This window comes from Rana temporaria, chromosome 5 (assembly GCF_905171775.1).
Source record: "Rana temporaria chromosome 5, aRanTem1.1, whole genome shotgun sequence".
NCBI lineage: Eukaryota > Metazoa > Chordata > Amphibia > Anura > Ranidae > Rana > Rana temporaria.
In genome coordinates, this window is record NC_053493.1 from 288,617,721 (window position 1) to 288,630,667 (window position 12,947).

General features: G+C 43.3%; 1 protein-coding gene across 3 annotated transcripts in view; it reads right to left on the reverse strand.

Moving 5' to 3' along the window:
• GNAL (G protein subunit alpha L) overlaps window positions 1-12,947 on the reverse strand; it is a 373,555-nt gene that overhangs the window by 32,681 nt on the left and 327,927 nt on the right. The window contains exon 1 of one of the 3 annotated variants that reach the window (XM_040353944.1): window positions 11,251-11,349. The exons of the other annotated variants lie outside the window; for them this stretch is intronic. Within the exon in view, the coding sequence (XP_040209878.1) occupies window positions 11,251-11,339 (89 nt within the window). The 5' untranslated portion in view covers window positions 11,340-11,349. Of the gene's footprint in view, window positions 1-11,250; window positions 11,350-12,947 lie in introns of those variants that run through there. 3 annotated transcript variants of the gene reach the window in all.

A 12,947-nucleotide genomic window follows, 5' to 3' on the forward strand; every position in this document is an offset into this window, starting at 1 on the left:
AATGTCGGCTGGGTATTTTTGAACCGGCAATGCCGACAGACTGACATACACATGGGCAGAATGTCGGCTGGGTATTTTTGAACCGGTAATGCCGAAAGACCGACATACACATGGGCAGAATGTCGGCTGGGTATTTTTGAACCGGCAATGCCGACAGACTGACATACACATGGGCAGAATGTCGGCTGGGTATTTTTGAACCGGTAAATGCCTCCCGACATTCTGCCCGTGTGTATGGGGCTTAAGCGCCCACTGCTATTTGCATGTCCTGGCCACTCCAATGAAATTCTGCTGAAATCTGGTGTCTGTATGTAAACGGCCATGTGAATGTGGCCTTTAACTTCTAATGATATAAATAAAAAGGTGTGCAGTTTTCAGTTTCACAGCTAATATCTAAATAACAGGTTGGACACAATGATAATTATAGCATCAGAAAACAAGTTTTAGTTTCTCTACTATGGTGCTATAAATAACACACAAAAAGTTTTGGAAGCTTGTGGATTTACAGCGTCCAGGTTTTACCTAACTAAAGATCTTTGTAATTCCGTTCTTTTTAAACAGACAGCTGTTCAATGACTGTGAAAGTTTAACATCCCTACCCTGGTGTAAATTAGAAGCACGCAGTTTACCAAGACAGGGGGATCTTTCTGACAGTTATAAAAAGCAGATTTAGTACAGAGAGGCTGTAAATGATAAATGTACATCTACATGTACAGACATAGACAAGAAGGCCAAGTGTTCTAAAAATAACTTCAATTGCATATCCTCCCAAAAAGTGAACTGCATAAACATAGCTGTGCAAACTGATGTACCTGCTCTACATCTTACCACACATGTATAAATAGGACAGGGTTACATTAAGCAGTGATCCTCCCTTCTCAGGCTCTACCTGTCACTGGAGCTAAAATTCACATTTTTCCTTCAGTCTCAGCTTTGTAGCATTTGAAAGTGTAATGTTAAACCCCACTTTACTTTTTTTTTTTTGGGAGGGGGTAAAAAAAAAAGTAACACATACTTTATATATATTAATTTACATGTATACTTAATTTCCTAAAAAAATAAAAAAAATAATACTTAATTAAATAATAATTCCACGTCGGTTATAATAAAAAACAAGGCTTCAATACAGAGGCTAGCTTACATCTTTTTACACATATGGGGCTTTATATATATATATATATATATATATATATATATATATATATATATATATATATATATATACACACAAATCAACTATGGAAAAAAAAATAAACCTAAAAAAATTGGCTGGGGACAAAAAGACCGAGCTAAATGAAGAAGCACAAAAAAAAAGGGAAAATAAAAAATGTAGCAAGAAAATTAAAAATATTCTGCCAAAAAGGTAAAATAGTGAGCTGTTAAGCATTGTTACCGCGGCCGATCCACGGGTTAGGTGCCACTTTACTTGCCATAGTGTACTGAAATGATGTAGAGCAGGGGTCTCCAAGTTTTCTAAAGGGCCAGTTTACTGTCCTCCAAACTTTAGGGGGCTGGACTGTGACTAGGGGGAGAAGATAATGCCCTGGTGTCAGTGGGAATAAACAGTGCTCCATCATTGTTATTAGGGGGTATAATAGTGCCCTATCAATGGTATTAGGGGGTATAATAGTGCCCTATCAATGGTATTAGGGGGTATAATAGTGCCCTATCCTTGGTGTCAGTGGGAGGAATCATGTCCCATCCTTGGGGTCAGTGGGAGGAATCATGTCCCATCCTTGGGGTCAGTGGGAGAAATCATGTCCCATCCTTGGGGTCAGTGGGAGAAATCATGTCCCATCCTTGGGGTCAGTGGGAGGAATAGTGTCCCATCATTGGTGTCAGAGTGAATAGTGCCTCATCTTTGGTGTCAGTGGCAGGAATCGTGCCCAATTGTTGGTGTCAGTGGGAGGAATAGTGCCTCATCGTTGGTGTCAGTGGGAGGAATACTGTCCATTATTGGTATTCATGGGAGAAATAGTGTCCCATTTTTGTTGTCATTGGAAAGACTAGTGTCCCATCATTGGTATCAATGAGAGGAATAGTGTCCCATCATTGGTATCAATGAGAGGAATAGTGTCCCATCATTGGTTTCAATGGGAGGAATAGTGTCCCATCATTGGTATCAATGAGAGTAATAGTGTCCCATCATTGGTTTCAATGGGAGGAATAGTGTCCCATCATTAGTTTCAATGGGAGGAATAGTGTCCCATCATTGGTATCAATGGGGGGAATAGTGTCCCATCATTGGTATCAATGGGAGGAATAGGGTCCCATCATTGGTATCAATGGGAGGAATAGTGTCCTATCATTTGTATCAATGGGAGGAATAGTGTCCCATCATTGGTATCAATGGGAGGAATAGTGTCCCATAATTGGTATCAATGGGAGGAATAGTGTCTCATCATTTGTATCAATGGGAGGAATAGTGTCCCATCATTGGTATCAATAGGAGGAATAGTGTCCCATCATTGGTTTCAATGGGAGGAATAGTGTCCCATCATTGGTTTCAATGGGAGGAATAGTGTCCCATCATTGGTATCAATGGGAGGAATAGTGTCCCATTATTGGTATCAATGGGAGGAATAGTGTCCCATCATAGGTATCAATGAGAGGAATAGTGTCCCATCATTGGTTTCAATGGGAGGAATAGTGTCCCATCATTGGTATCAATGAGAGGAATAGTGTCCCATCATTGGTTTCAATGGAAGTAATGGTGTCCCATCATTGGTTTCAATGGGAGGAATAGTGTCCCATCATTGGTATCAATGAGAGGAATAGTGTCCCATCATTGGTATCAATGGGAGGAATAGTGTCCCATCATTGGTATCAATGAGAGGAATTGTGTCCCATCATTGGTTTCAATGGGAGGAATAGTATCCCATCATTGGTATCAATGAGAGGAATAGTATCCCATCATTGGTTTCAATGGGAGGAATAGTTTTCCATCATTGGTTTCAATGGGAGGAATAGTGTCCCATTATTGGCATCAATGGGAGGAATAGTGTCCCATCATTGGTATCAATGGGAGGAATAGTGTCCCATCATTGGTATCAATGGGAGGAATAGTGTCCCATCACTGGTATCAATGGGAGGAATAGTGTCCCATCATTGGTATCAATGGGAGGAATAGTGTCCCATCATTGGTATCAATGGGAGGAATAGTGTCCCATCATTGGTATCAATGGGAGGATAGTGTGCATTAGTTGATGTCAGTGAGAAGACTAGCGCTCCATTCTTGATGTCCGTGAAAGGAACTATGCCCCACTGCCGACAGTGGGGGGAATAATGCCCCAAGGGCCGCAGTTTGGAGGCCACTGATGTAGAGCAAAGGACAAGTCCCACAGAAAAAAACTGAAGGCCATGGAGACATGGTTACTAACTTCTGTCCCACCTAACCAGTAACCAGGACAGGTAAACAGTGACAGAACTAAAGTAAGTGTTACATACCAACAAATCCATCATTTGAAAATACTGAACCAAAATAAGAGCCCCTAGAATGGTTGGCAACCATCAAATTCACAGTTTGTAAAATCTGTCCGGGAACGTCCATTATGGACATGAAGTAACGTAACAGACAAATGTAAAAATCACAAAACTGTCCATGAATTTACTGAGTGTTGGCAACCCAGACCCCTTCCTTTATTTACAGCTACATGTGATATTACAAGTATCACAGCTCATTGAGATTGATGCATTAAAATTGCCCGGACTCAGTGCAAGGTAAAAAGATTCCAGCCAGCATGTCTTCAGTCCGGTAAAAGTAAACTGAAAGCATTCCATAAAGTAGGAACGTTTAATCAATTAAATTTTCTCCCAGTTCTATCTAATGCCTGGAATTTACTGTAATTGAAGACCTTCTCCTCTCTGATTTCCCTCAACCTGACCCAACACTGGAATTCTCACTACAATGCAGGACTGCTGCTCCTACATTATACATTATGACATCACAGTGCCTGCAGCCAACGAGGGTCAAGGTGAAAAAATGATGATAACCACAAACAAAAAAACAGCATTTAACCCTTGCAGGGTAGGGCAAACCTCCACTTTAAAAAGGGCAAGTTTATATTTTATCTTGGGTTCAGCTTTAAGTTCATAGCCTTCAGGGGTGTGTGTTGTTCTATATACATATGACCGGAGAAATTATACATATTGTCATCATCCTTGCAGTTTTGAAGTGTGGGACTGATGTTGATGGTGGTTGTGTCGGGGGCACTGCAAGGGTGTTTTTTGTACTCAGAGTTGGGCTTTAGGCATCAAGCAGAAGGAAAGACACAGTGCACACATATGTGTGATCCACTAGGGGGCAATAGGGAGTCACAGAAATGTAGACCTAGAGCAGGAGACAGGAAATAAGAGCATACTGTTGCAATCACCCAAAAGCAACTAGACAGTAAAAAGAGGCATGCTAGGTTCATACTTACAGTATGTGCAACATAGCATGTGGAAATATTCAACGGTGTTTAAAGTATACATAAACTCTAACAACTGACCTCTCTTATTTGCTCTGCTCAAGATGCCCTTGAAAGCATTTTGATATATTTGTGCAACAAAAAAATAAATTGTTGATCCTGCCAGAAATCTTGTGAGATGATAGCTTCTTGCCCACCTTACTTCTGCTGTCATCAGTTAGCACTGTTCTTAGTTAATTTGTGTACTACAGAACACCCCCCCCCCCCCCGCAATCTTATGGAGGAAGGTCATTTTTCACATGCACCTCTGCTGCAAGAATGACTCATTTAGGAGAGAGAAAAAAAAATCGGCCAAGTGCAATCAGAAGCGGCAACACAGCTGGCTGCATATTACTGAGATTTACTTGTCAGCCCTAAGCGGCGGCAATGACCAATAGGGTCAAGGTACGCCATACGAGTGTAAATGGAAGAACATACAACGTACAATACATTCCATATGCAGCGCCGCTAAATGCTGTGGACCAACCTGAAACAGTGTGCATGAGCCCATAGGATACAATACTGCCGCCATCAGATCTATACACAGGAAATTGTATACCTGTGTGTAAGATGATGATTGTTCAACCAACACATGAATATTTCAGCATTGGTATGCACAGTAGGGGACGTATCGTCAAAAATGACCAATATTCTACAAATTGCGTTAATTAAAAACCTCTGTGTATTGCGACTCAAATCAATGCAGGCATTTGGCAGGATCAGATCTGAATTCTGCAAAACAAATATGAAACTCCTACAGTAAAAATGCCTCGACCTAGGGGTGTACCTACAGGGGTCACCATTGTGACCTGGCCCAAGCTCCCGGGGGCCGGTGTGGCCTCCCTGTATACCTGGATAGGAGGGTGGCAGCATGTAGAGGAACATTCCTCCATGTAGCTGCTGACTACCCGCTTCTCCTCCTTCAGCGACTGCAGGAGAGAAATGGAGGTCATAGGTTCCTATACATGCCTCTCCCACCACCTCTCTATCCCTGTTCTGTTGCCTTGGACCTCTGTGTGCTTGCCTGGCCCCCCTCGCAGCGCTGCCAGGTTTCCCCCTCCCACTGGCTGCTGCGGGGGATCTGTCAGGATGGAGAGCAGGGAAGAGGCGAGTAAATGTGTAATTTACCGCCCCCTTCCTTGTCATAATGAACAGTCAGTGATCAGTTTTATTCATTCATAGCTGAGGCATAGTAAACTGTTAACTATGCTATATTTTATGAATGAACAGAAAGGTCGGTACAGAGCTATTCCTCTTCATTCATTCTGTGCAGCTTAGGCTGCAGAGAAAGGAACTAATAAAGCGGTCCTCAGCCCCCTTCTCTGTCTGCTTAGACCCTGATATTTCCTAAAAAAGAATAAAAACATATTTTTTTTTAAATAAAAAAAAGAGTAAAACAATAAAAATATAAAACTATTGACACCAGTGACAGAACTACCAGGGCCGCAAAGGTCACACTTGCGACTGGGGTTCCGCCACCATGGGGCAGGAAGGTGGCCCACTGCAGGACCGTAATAAAGGGTCCCACAATGGGAGTAAAGGTTCCCGGTATTAGTGGGAAAGGCCAGGGGTGCCCTTTATGGTTTCTTGCACCAGGGCCCTGAAGGTTGAAGTTACGCCTCTACCATGACCGATTTCTCTCTTATTTTTTAAGCTGCAAGGGCCATATATTTATCCCAGGCTGACAATACTTGAGTCACTGTCCTGGAAAAACTATGCAAATAAGGATTTTGGATTTTTCTTTGACTTTCTCGATGTGCATACTGAACCCCAGAGAAATTCAAAGAACTAGCGTCTCTTTATATGGTCATCTCTGGCAGCCTTGATGTTTGCCATTCCTTCTAAGAAAATCTGTTAAACATGCAGCAGAATCACAATGTATAAGAGCAAAAGTAAAACCATGCAGAATCCTATTGATACCGAGTAATCGGCAGTGAAAAATTTGAAGATTTGACACAAATTAAACCAAAAGTAGAAATCAGCATGGAGTTAAAGTGTTACTAAACCCAGGACCCTGCATTCACTATATCTGGTCTCCCACAGTACACAGAACATGGAAATGCAATTTTTAGTAACTGCTAAATACCTTTTCTCATCAGCAGTATATAGCAGTCTTGTGACTTCTATCAGTGTCTGGTTAAAGCTTGTAGGAGGAATTTTCATTTGCCTCTATTTGTCCTGGAGGCTGAGGCTGCAGGACCCCTGACCTTTTGTCTGAACAGTGCTGATTGATCCTGTGCTGATCACATGCACTCTCCCAACAAAGAAAAAAAAACCTCTCTAGCAATGCACACCAAACTGAGCATGTGCAGAGTGTCCCCACGGCTCTGCACTATCAGGAGATGGATTGGGGACTGTGGAAGAAGGTGAGGATCAGAGGAGACAAGATCACACAGCCTTCATACACAATGCAGAGGATTAACCCCTTAGGTTCCACAGTGAGTATAACAAGCATGCTTTTCTGCACATACACACTCATTTTACTTTTGTGGGTTTAGTAACACTGTTCAAACAGATATTTAATACAGCCTCACCCACACTATTACTCTGTAACCATGTTCAACCACACTTTTCTTTGGGACAGCACACCTAACACACAAAAAGAAAAGAATACTGATTTAGCTTACTGGAGCCACACTCCAGATATCACTTTTCCAGAAAGGAACGCAAACATCTGGTTGCTATGACAACCACTGTATATCCAGTGGTACAGACTAGGTAAAAACTAGGCCCTAGTCATTTATACCAAACAGGAAAACTGGAACATCCAAAGGGAAAAAAAATAATAAATAATCAAACGCTGATATGTTAGCCATACTGACCAATCAGATTCACTGATCTAATTTTCCCCAGAAAATAAAAATAATGGAACCTGATTGGTCGCTGTTCTTGTTTTCTTTTCTCCAGTTTTAAATAAACCCCCTTAACCCCCGATAACAAATGCTAATAATGGGTATGAATCAGCTTTCGTGTGAATCGTGATATTGGTATTAAAGGATTGTGTGTGACCACATGCAGCTTTTAGACCTACAGCTGCTTCCTTTGTTGCAATAAGACGTTATGCAACTAGAGGGACCTTGGGTATTGATTTCCACTTTGAATGTCCTAGATAGAACAACACAAGTGCCTGCCTTTGTATTTCTATTGTCTCTTGGTGACAGTTTAAGAAGGCTATTAGTCCTTTGGAGTTTGCTAAATTTGGAAAGGCACATATTAAGTATATATTTTCTAACATGAAGCTTAAGAAAAAGAAATCATTCAACATCATCATAAAGGCCAAGAGTTCTTTTAATTCTCTTCATTATATATGCGCAGTATAAGTCTGCGCCCGCCATTCCTCACCCTGATAAATAACACCACACGTGGAAACTCATGAATCTATCCACGGACGCCCCCTATTCATGTGTCCGGCCCCTTTCGGGTCACCGGGCATATGAATTAAAGCAGGGATCCTCAAACTACGGCCCTCCAGCTGTTGTAGAACTACACATCCTATGAGGCATTGTAACACACTGACATTCACAGACATGACTAGGCATGATGGGAATTGTAGTTCCTGAACAACTGGAGGGCCGTAGTTTGAAGACCCATGAATTAGAGCGATCAGTAATTTTTTGGAAGAACCTGATTAGAGCCATAGGCTCTAATAGGCCTCCAAATAGGGTGGACTTGGGACGCAGAGCGTTGCGTCTGGAGCCCACCCAAGTGTGTTGCAACAGCGAAAAAAAAAAAGTAATAATTGCTGTTGCAACACTAATCCTCCTCCCGGCCAATCGGGAATCAGGTATGAAACCTGTTTCCCGATTGGCCAAAACAAAAGGTGATCCTATTGGATGCCTAGCGCCGGGAGGAGGAGAGAGGAGACACAGCCGAAGCTGCTCCAGAAGAGGACACCGGAGCAGCTTTCCCTGAGCCTGCCATGCTCTCATCGCCCGCATCCAGGGTAAGGACAGCCGGTGATGATGGAGGCTGGGTTAGTGATGTGGGGGGGCCACTGCATCTTACAAAGCCATTCACAACTCCGTCCCCCAGCTATATCACTAGTCTCAAAATATTAACCAAACCACTTGCTTCAGCCCTCCCAAGACCACTTGCTCTCTAGCTCCCTTGTTTCCTCCTCCCATGCTCACCTCCTAGGACTTTTCCCATCCTACCCCAATCTGTCAGACTATCTCCTAATCTATCTATAGATCGATCTATAGATAATCCCTGAAAATTCTTCTCCTAAAGGAAGCCTATCCTGCTTCTAATAAACTGTTTTTATTTTCTCCATCAGCTCAACCCCTACAGTTTACTTTTGGAATCATTTTTCCTAATTGATATACAGCTGTCACAAGACCCATATCTTTCCCAGCCTGTCTGCAGGGAAACATAAGAAGGAGGAGCTTCTAGTCCTCTGCTGCTGGTCACATGTTAAAAAAAAAAAGAAGGGTTTGCACAGAGCAGCCAGGTCCTCCTTTTCTGGGGTCCCCCGGTGGCGACAGGTTTAGGTATAGTTAGAATTTGACTGAGCTTCCACTTTAAGGGCCTGTTCACACTGTAATTAAAAGCGGGCTTTTGGGACACATTTTTACCTCTCCTCAAACTCCTGGTAAAGCAGTCTGCAATTGACATGGAGAGCACACAGCACTGTTTACATGATCGAAACATGAAGCATCTCAACTCTTTCCATTAACGCACCATAAGCATGCCGGACGCATTTGCCGTGCATTTGCAGTGCGTAAGGCTTTGTTCACAACAGCCAAAAAAAAGTCGCTGGGTGCCTTTAACGCGCTTCAAACGTGCATAGGGTGTTTGGGGAGCAGTTTTAACGTGCCTTTACTGGGTGTCAAACTCAAAAAAACAACTCACTTTAATGCTATAGGCCACAGGTGTCAAACACAAGGCCGCGGGCCGAATCCATCCCTCCAGGACATTTTATGTGGCCCTCGCAGCTCTCCTCCAGACCCTTACTTTCTGCTTTCAAGCAATGCATCCGGCTTCTTCCCAGCAGCAGCATAAGGAAAGGGAGGTGCACTGTGATGTAAGGGAGAGTCGGGACTCAACTTCTGATGGTGGGGTGGCTCTTGACATCTAATGTAAGGGAAGGGGATGCGCTGGACATCTAATCTTACAGATACAACCGGCCCTTTTGAGGGCAATCATAATGCTGATGCGGCTCACGATGAAATTGAGTTTGACACCCCTGGTCTAGACATTTGTCAGTATTTTGGGCAACTATGACCAAGATCTTAGGCTGCATTCACACTACTGCATTTTGAATCGCAGGCAGATTTGCCACAAATCTGCCTGCGATTTGACAGTGCCGATGTGCGAATGACAAATCGCGGGACTCACATTTGAGATGCCATTTATTTTAATGACACCTCTTCTACGATTGATGTACGATAATTCATGTTGCAATTGGGGCGATCCGCATAAAGTAGCTCCTGAACTTTTTTTGGACAACATGCTTCCCGCAATGCAGCCTGCAGTGCAAATTATCGCGGCAGGCCCACACCGCGATTCAAACGAGTGGTGTGCTGGCAGGACGGTAAAAAAAGTCCTGCTAGCCGCATCTTTGCAGCTCTGAAATCAATGGGCAGTGGCGTTTTGCCGGCGGTTTTGGCCGCTAGTGGGGGTTAAAAGCGTCCCGCTAGCGGCCGATAAGCACTGCATAAAACTACGGTAAAGCGCTGCTAAAAATGGCGGCGCTTTACATCCGACGCCAAGCACTGCTCAGTGTGAAAGCAGCCTTTGTCCTCGTACACACGCACGGTTTTCTCAGCAAGAGAGCTGCTGGGAGAGCTTTTTGCCGAGAAAACCGTGCGTGTGTTTGGTTTCTCGTCGAGAAAACTGCCTCTATTTTCTCATCAGGATTCCTGCAGAGAAAACCAAGCGATTGTATATGCTTACCTGTCCCCGCAACCCCCTGCGCATGCTCGATGAGACTTCGACGCATGCGCAGTAGCTTACAAGGGCAGTGTAGGGTGTAGCAAGACGGCGGTGACAGCATCGAATGTAACAAGTGCATGCTCGTTGTAGTCGATGACATCACTGCGTTCTTGCCATTCAAAAGTACGGCGGTTCTTTTGGCTGGCCAGTGTGTACACTCGGCGAGCAGGAAAGCTTGCCAGGAATCTCGTCAGGAAAAGCAATGTTTTTTTCCTGACGAGATCCCCGGCCGTGTGTACAGGGCTTTAGTTTCATAAATTGGAGCGCACAAGGGGCTTCAAAGAATGACAGGAAAATAATTTGTTACAAATTAATTTAAAGCTCCTCTACTGGATACATTTAAAAATAAAGAAAAAGAAAAAGTAAATTGAATAAAGCTTTATTAGGACAGTCCATAAAGGCAAGACTCCTTAAAACAAAATGTAAGTTCATTTTACTCCCCCTCCCCCATCATTTTTACCCTTCTAAAGTGTACCTGTTGCTTTGCCTGTCTTGTTAGTCTACAGTGCTCTTAAATTACAATCCACACCAGTAGTAAGTATGTTATGATGGTATTGTAGAGCACCCATTATCCTGAGAAATTTCAGCAGAAGCCCATTTGTCTGGAAATGATTTGAAATGCTGGCAGCTCTGAGCAATGATGTTGTGTATTGTGACAGTGACAGGCCAGCACATGAACATAGTATAGAAGGGATAGCACAGCGATTGCCCTGAACTCTCCGGTAATACCGAATCCCAATCTGGAAGGATTTTAGGACAGGCGGCCCCCTCGCTTTTGTACGGCTGATTTCGGGGCGGCTCCTCCGGCTCCCATTGCTCTTTTTCTGTTACTGACCTTTTGTTTACTGCATATTGCTGGGATACTCACTTTTGATTCAGCCTGGTACACGTGACCCGCAGCCAGTTTCTGCTCTGCAGTGCTGCTATAAATAGCTGCCGTTTGCTTTGGCTCCACATACAGTTTAGAGAGGCTTGTACAGAAAAAAGGCCTCTGTGAGTGGGAGAGTGACATGCGACTGTCTGCAGCCGGCAATCACAACCTGCACAGCTCACTAATTCCACGTTACCCGCACTTGCAGGCCCTAAGGCCACAGTGACATGTGTACTGTTTAACCACTTCACTCCCATGTGCCGATTACACGATCTTCCTCCCAACTAGATGTTGTACTCGGGTCTTACACCTTTAGCTGTCATTTTAAATACCAATTAAGGTGATACAAAATCAAGGCAGCGTTTATAAATCTGCAAGACTGGAACATGGATTAGGCAAAGTAAGGATTCTCTGTTATTATGTATTTGTGCCCCATATAAAACAAAGGGATATCCTGTAAGGCAAAGTATAATCAGAATATGTCTGTTGTGTTCTAGTAAACGTCATGTCTGTAATTTAAAGAGGAACTGCAGTCTGCTCACATAATTTGTAATTCTGAAGCTTCCCTCCAAACACTTTGCATATTATGTTATATATACTGAGATTCTGTATTCCCTCCACCAAGTCTGGCTGCATCCATTTTAACTGTGGGCAGCTGAAGCTGCTGCCTGTTCACTTCCTGGATTTACACAGACACACACCTCCAGTTCTGCACCTTTCGTTGGCCCTCTTATGACCCCCTTCCCTTCCTGGAAAACTCTCACGAGAGAGAGAGAGCATCCTGTGCATGATGTCATAAGACTAGGCCAACGACCAGACAAGAAACAGGAAGTGGGCTGTATAAGGTATTTACTGGCAGAAAAAGTTAAAACAACAAGGGCAGAAGATTTAATAAGTTGGAAAAAAATGACTGAAGGTCCACTTTAACCACTTGCCCACAATGTACTGAAGAAAGTGGCCCCTACTGGTACGTCATTGCCCGTTTCTGGGTTTAGGGTCTGACACCTGTTGTGATGGTTTGTCAGCTGATTCATGCCCGAGACCTGCTGATCAACACAGGGCTCTTTACAGCAGTGTTCATTTATTCAAATCAAATATTTTTGTTGACAACGCTAACACTATTTTATTCGCCTAAAATACGACTTAAACTAAAAAGGCATTTTAGTCAAAAGCCTATGAATAAAACTGGTTATATATCACAACAGCTAAATCTGTGTCTGTAGTGCACATTCAAATCATAATACCATAAAATAACAATATCTTATTAGATTCAGGCCTGGTAATGAAGGGGGTAAGCCCTTCCAGAGCTGAGGTGGTTAAAGGACAAATCCAGGAAGATTCTGGGTCTAGGTCAGAGATGGGATTGTGTCATTGGGAGAAATTATACCCCATCATTGGCAGAAATTGTGCTCTATCTTTGGTGTTTTTGGGAGGAACAGTGCCCTATCTTTTGTGTCATTGGGAGGAATTGTATCTCATCGTTGGCGTCATTGGTAAGAATTGTGCCCTATCTTTGGTGTCAATGAGAGGAAATGTGCCCCATCATTGGTGTGATTAGGAGGAACAATGCTTTATCTTTGGTGTCATTGAAAGGAACTGTGCCCCATTATTGGTGTCATTGGGAGGAACTGTGCCCCATCTTTAGTGTCATTGGGAGGAACTGTTCCCAATCATTGGTGTCATTGGGAGGATTT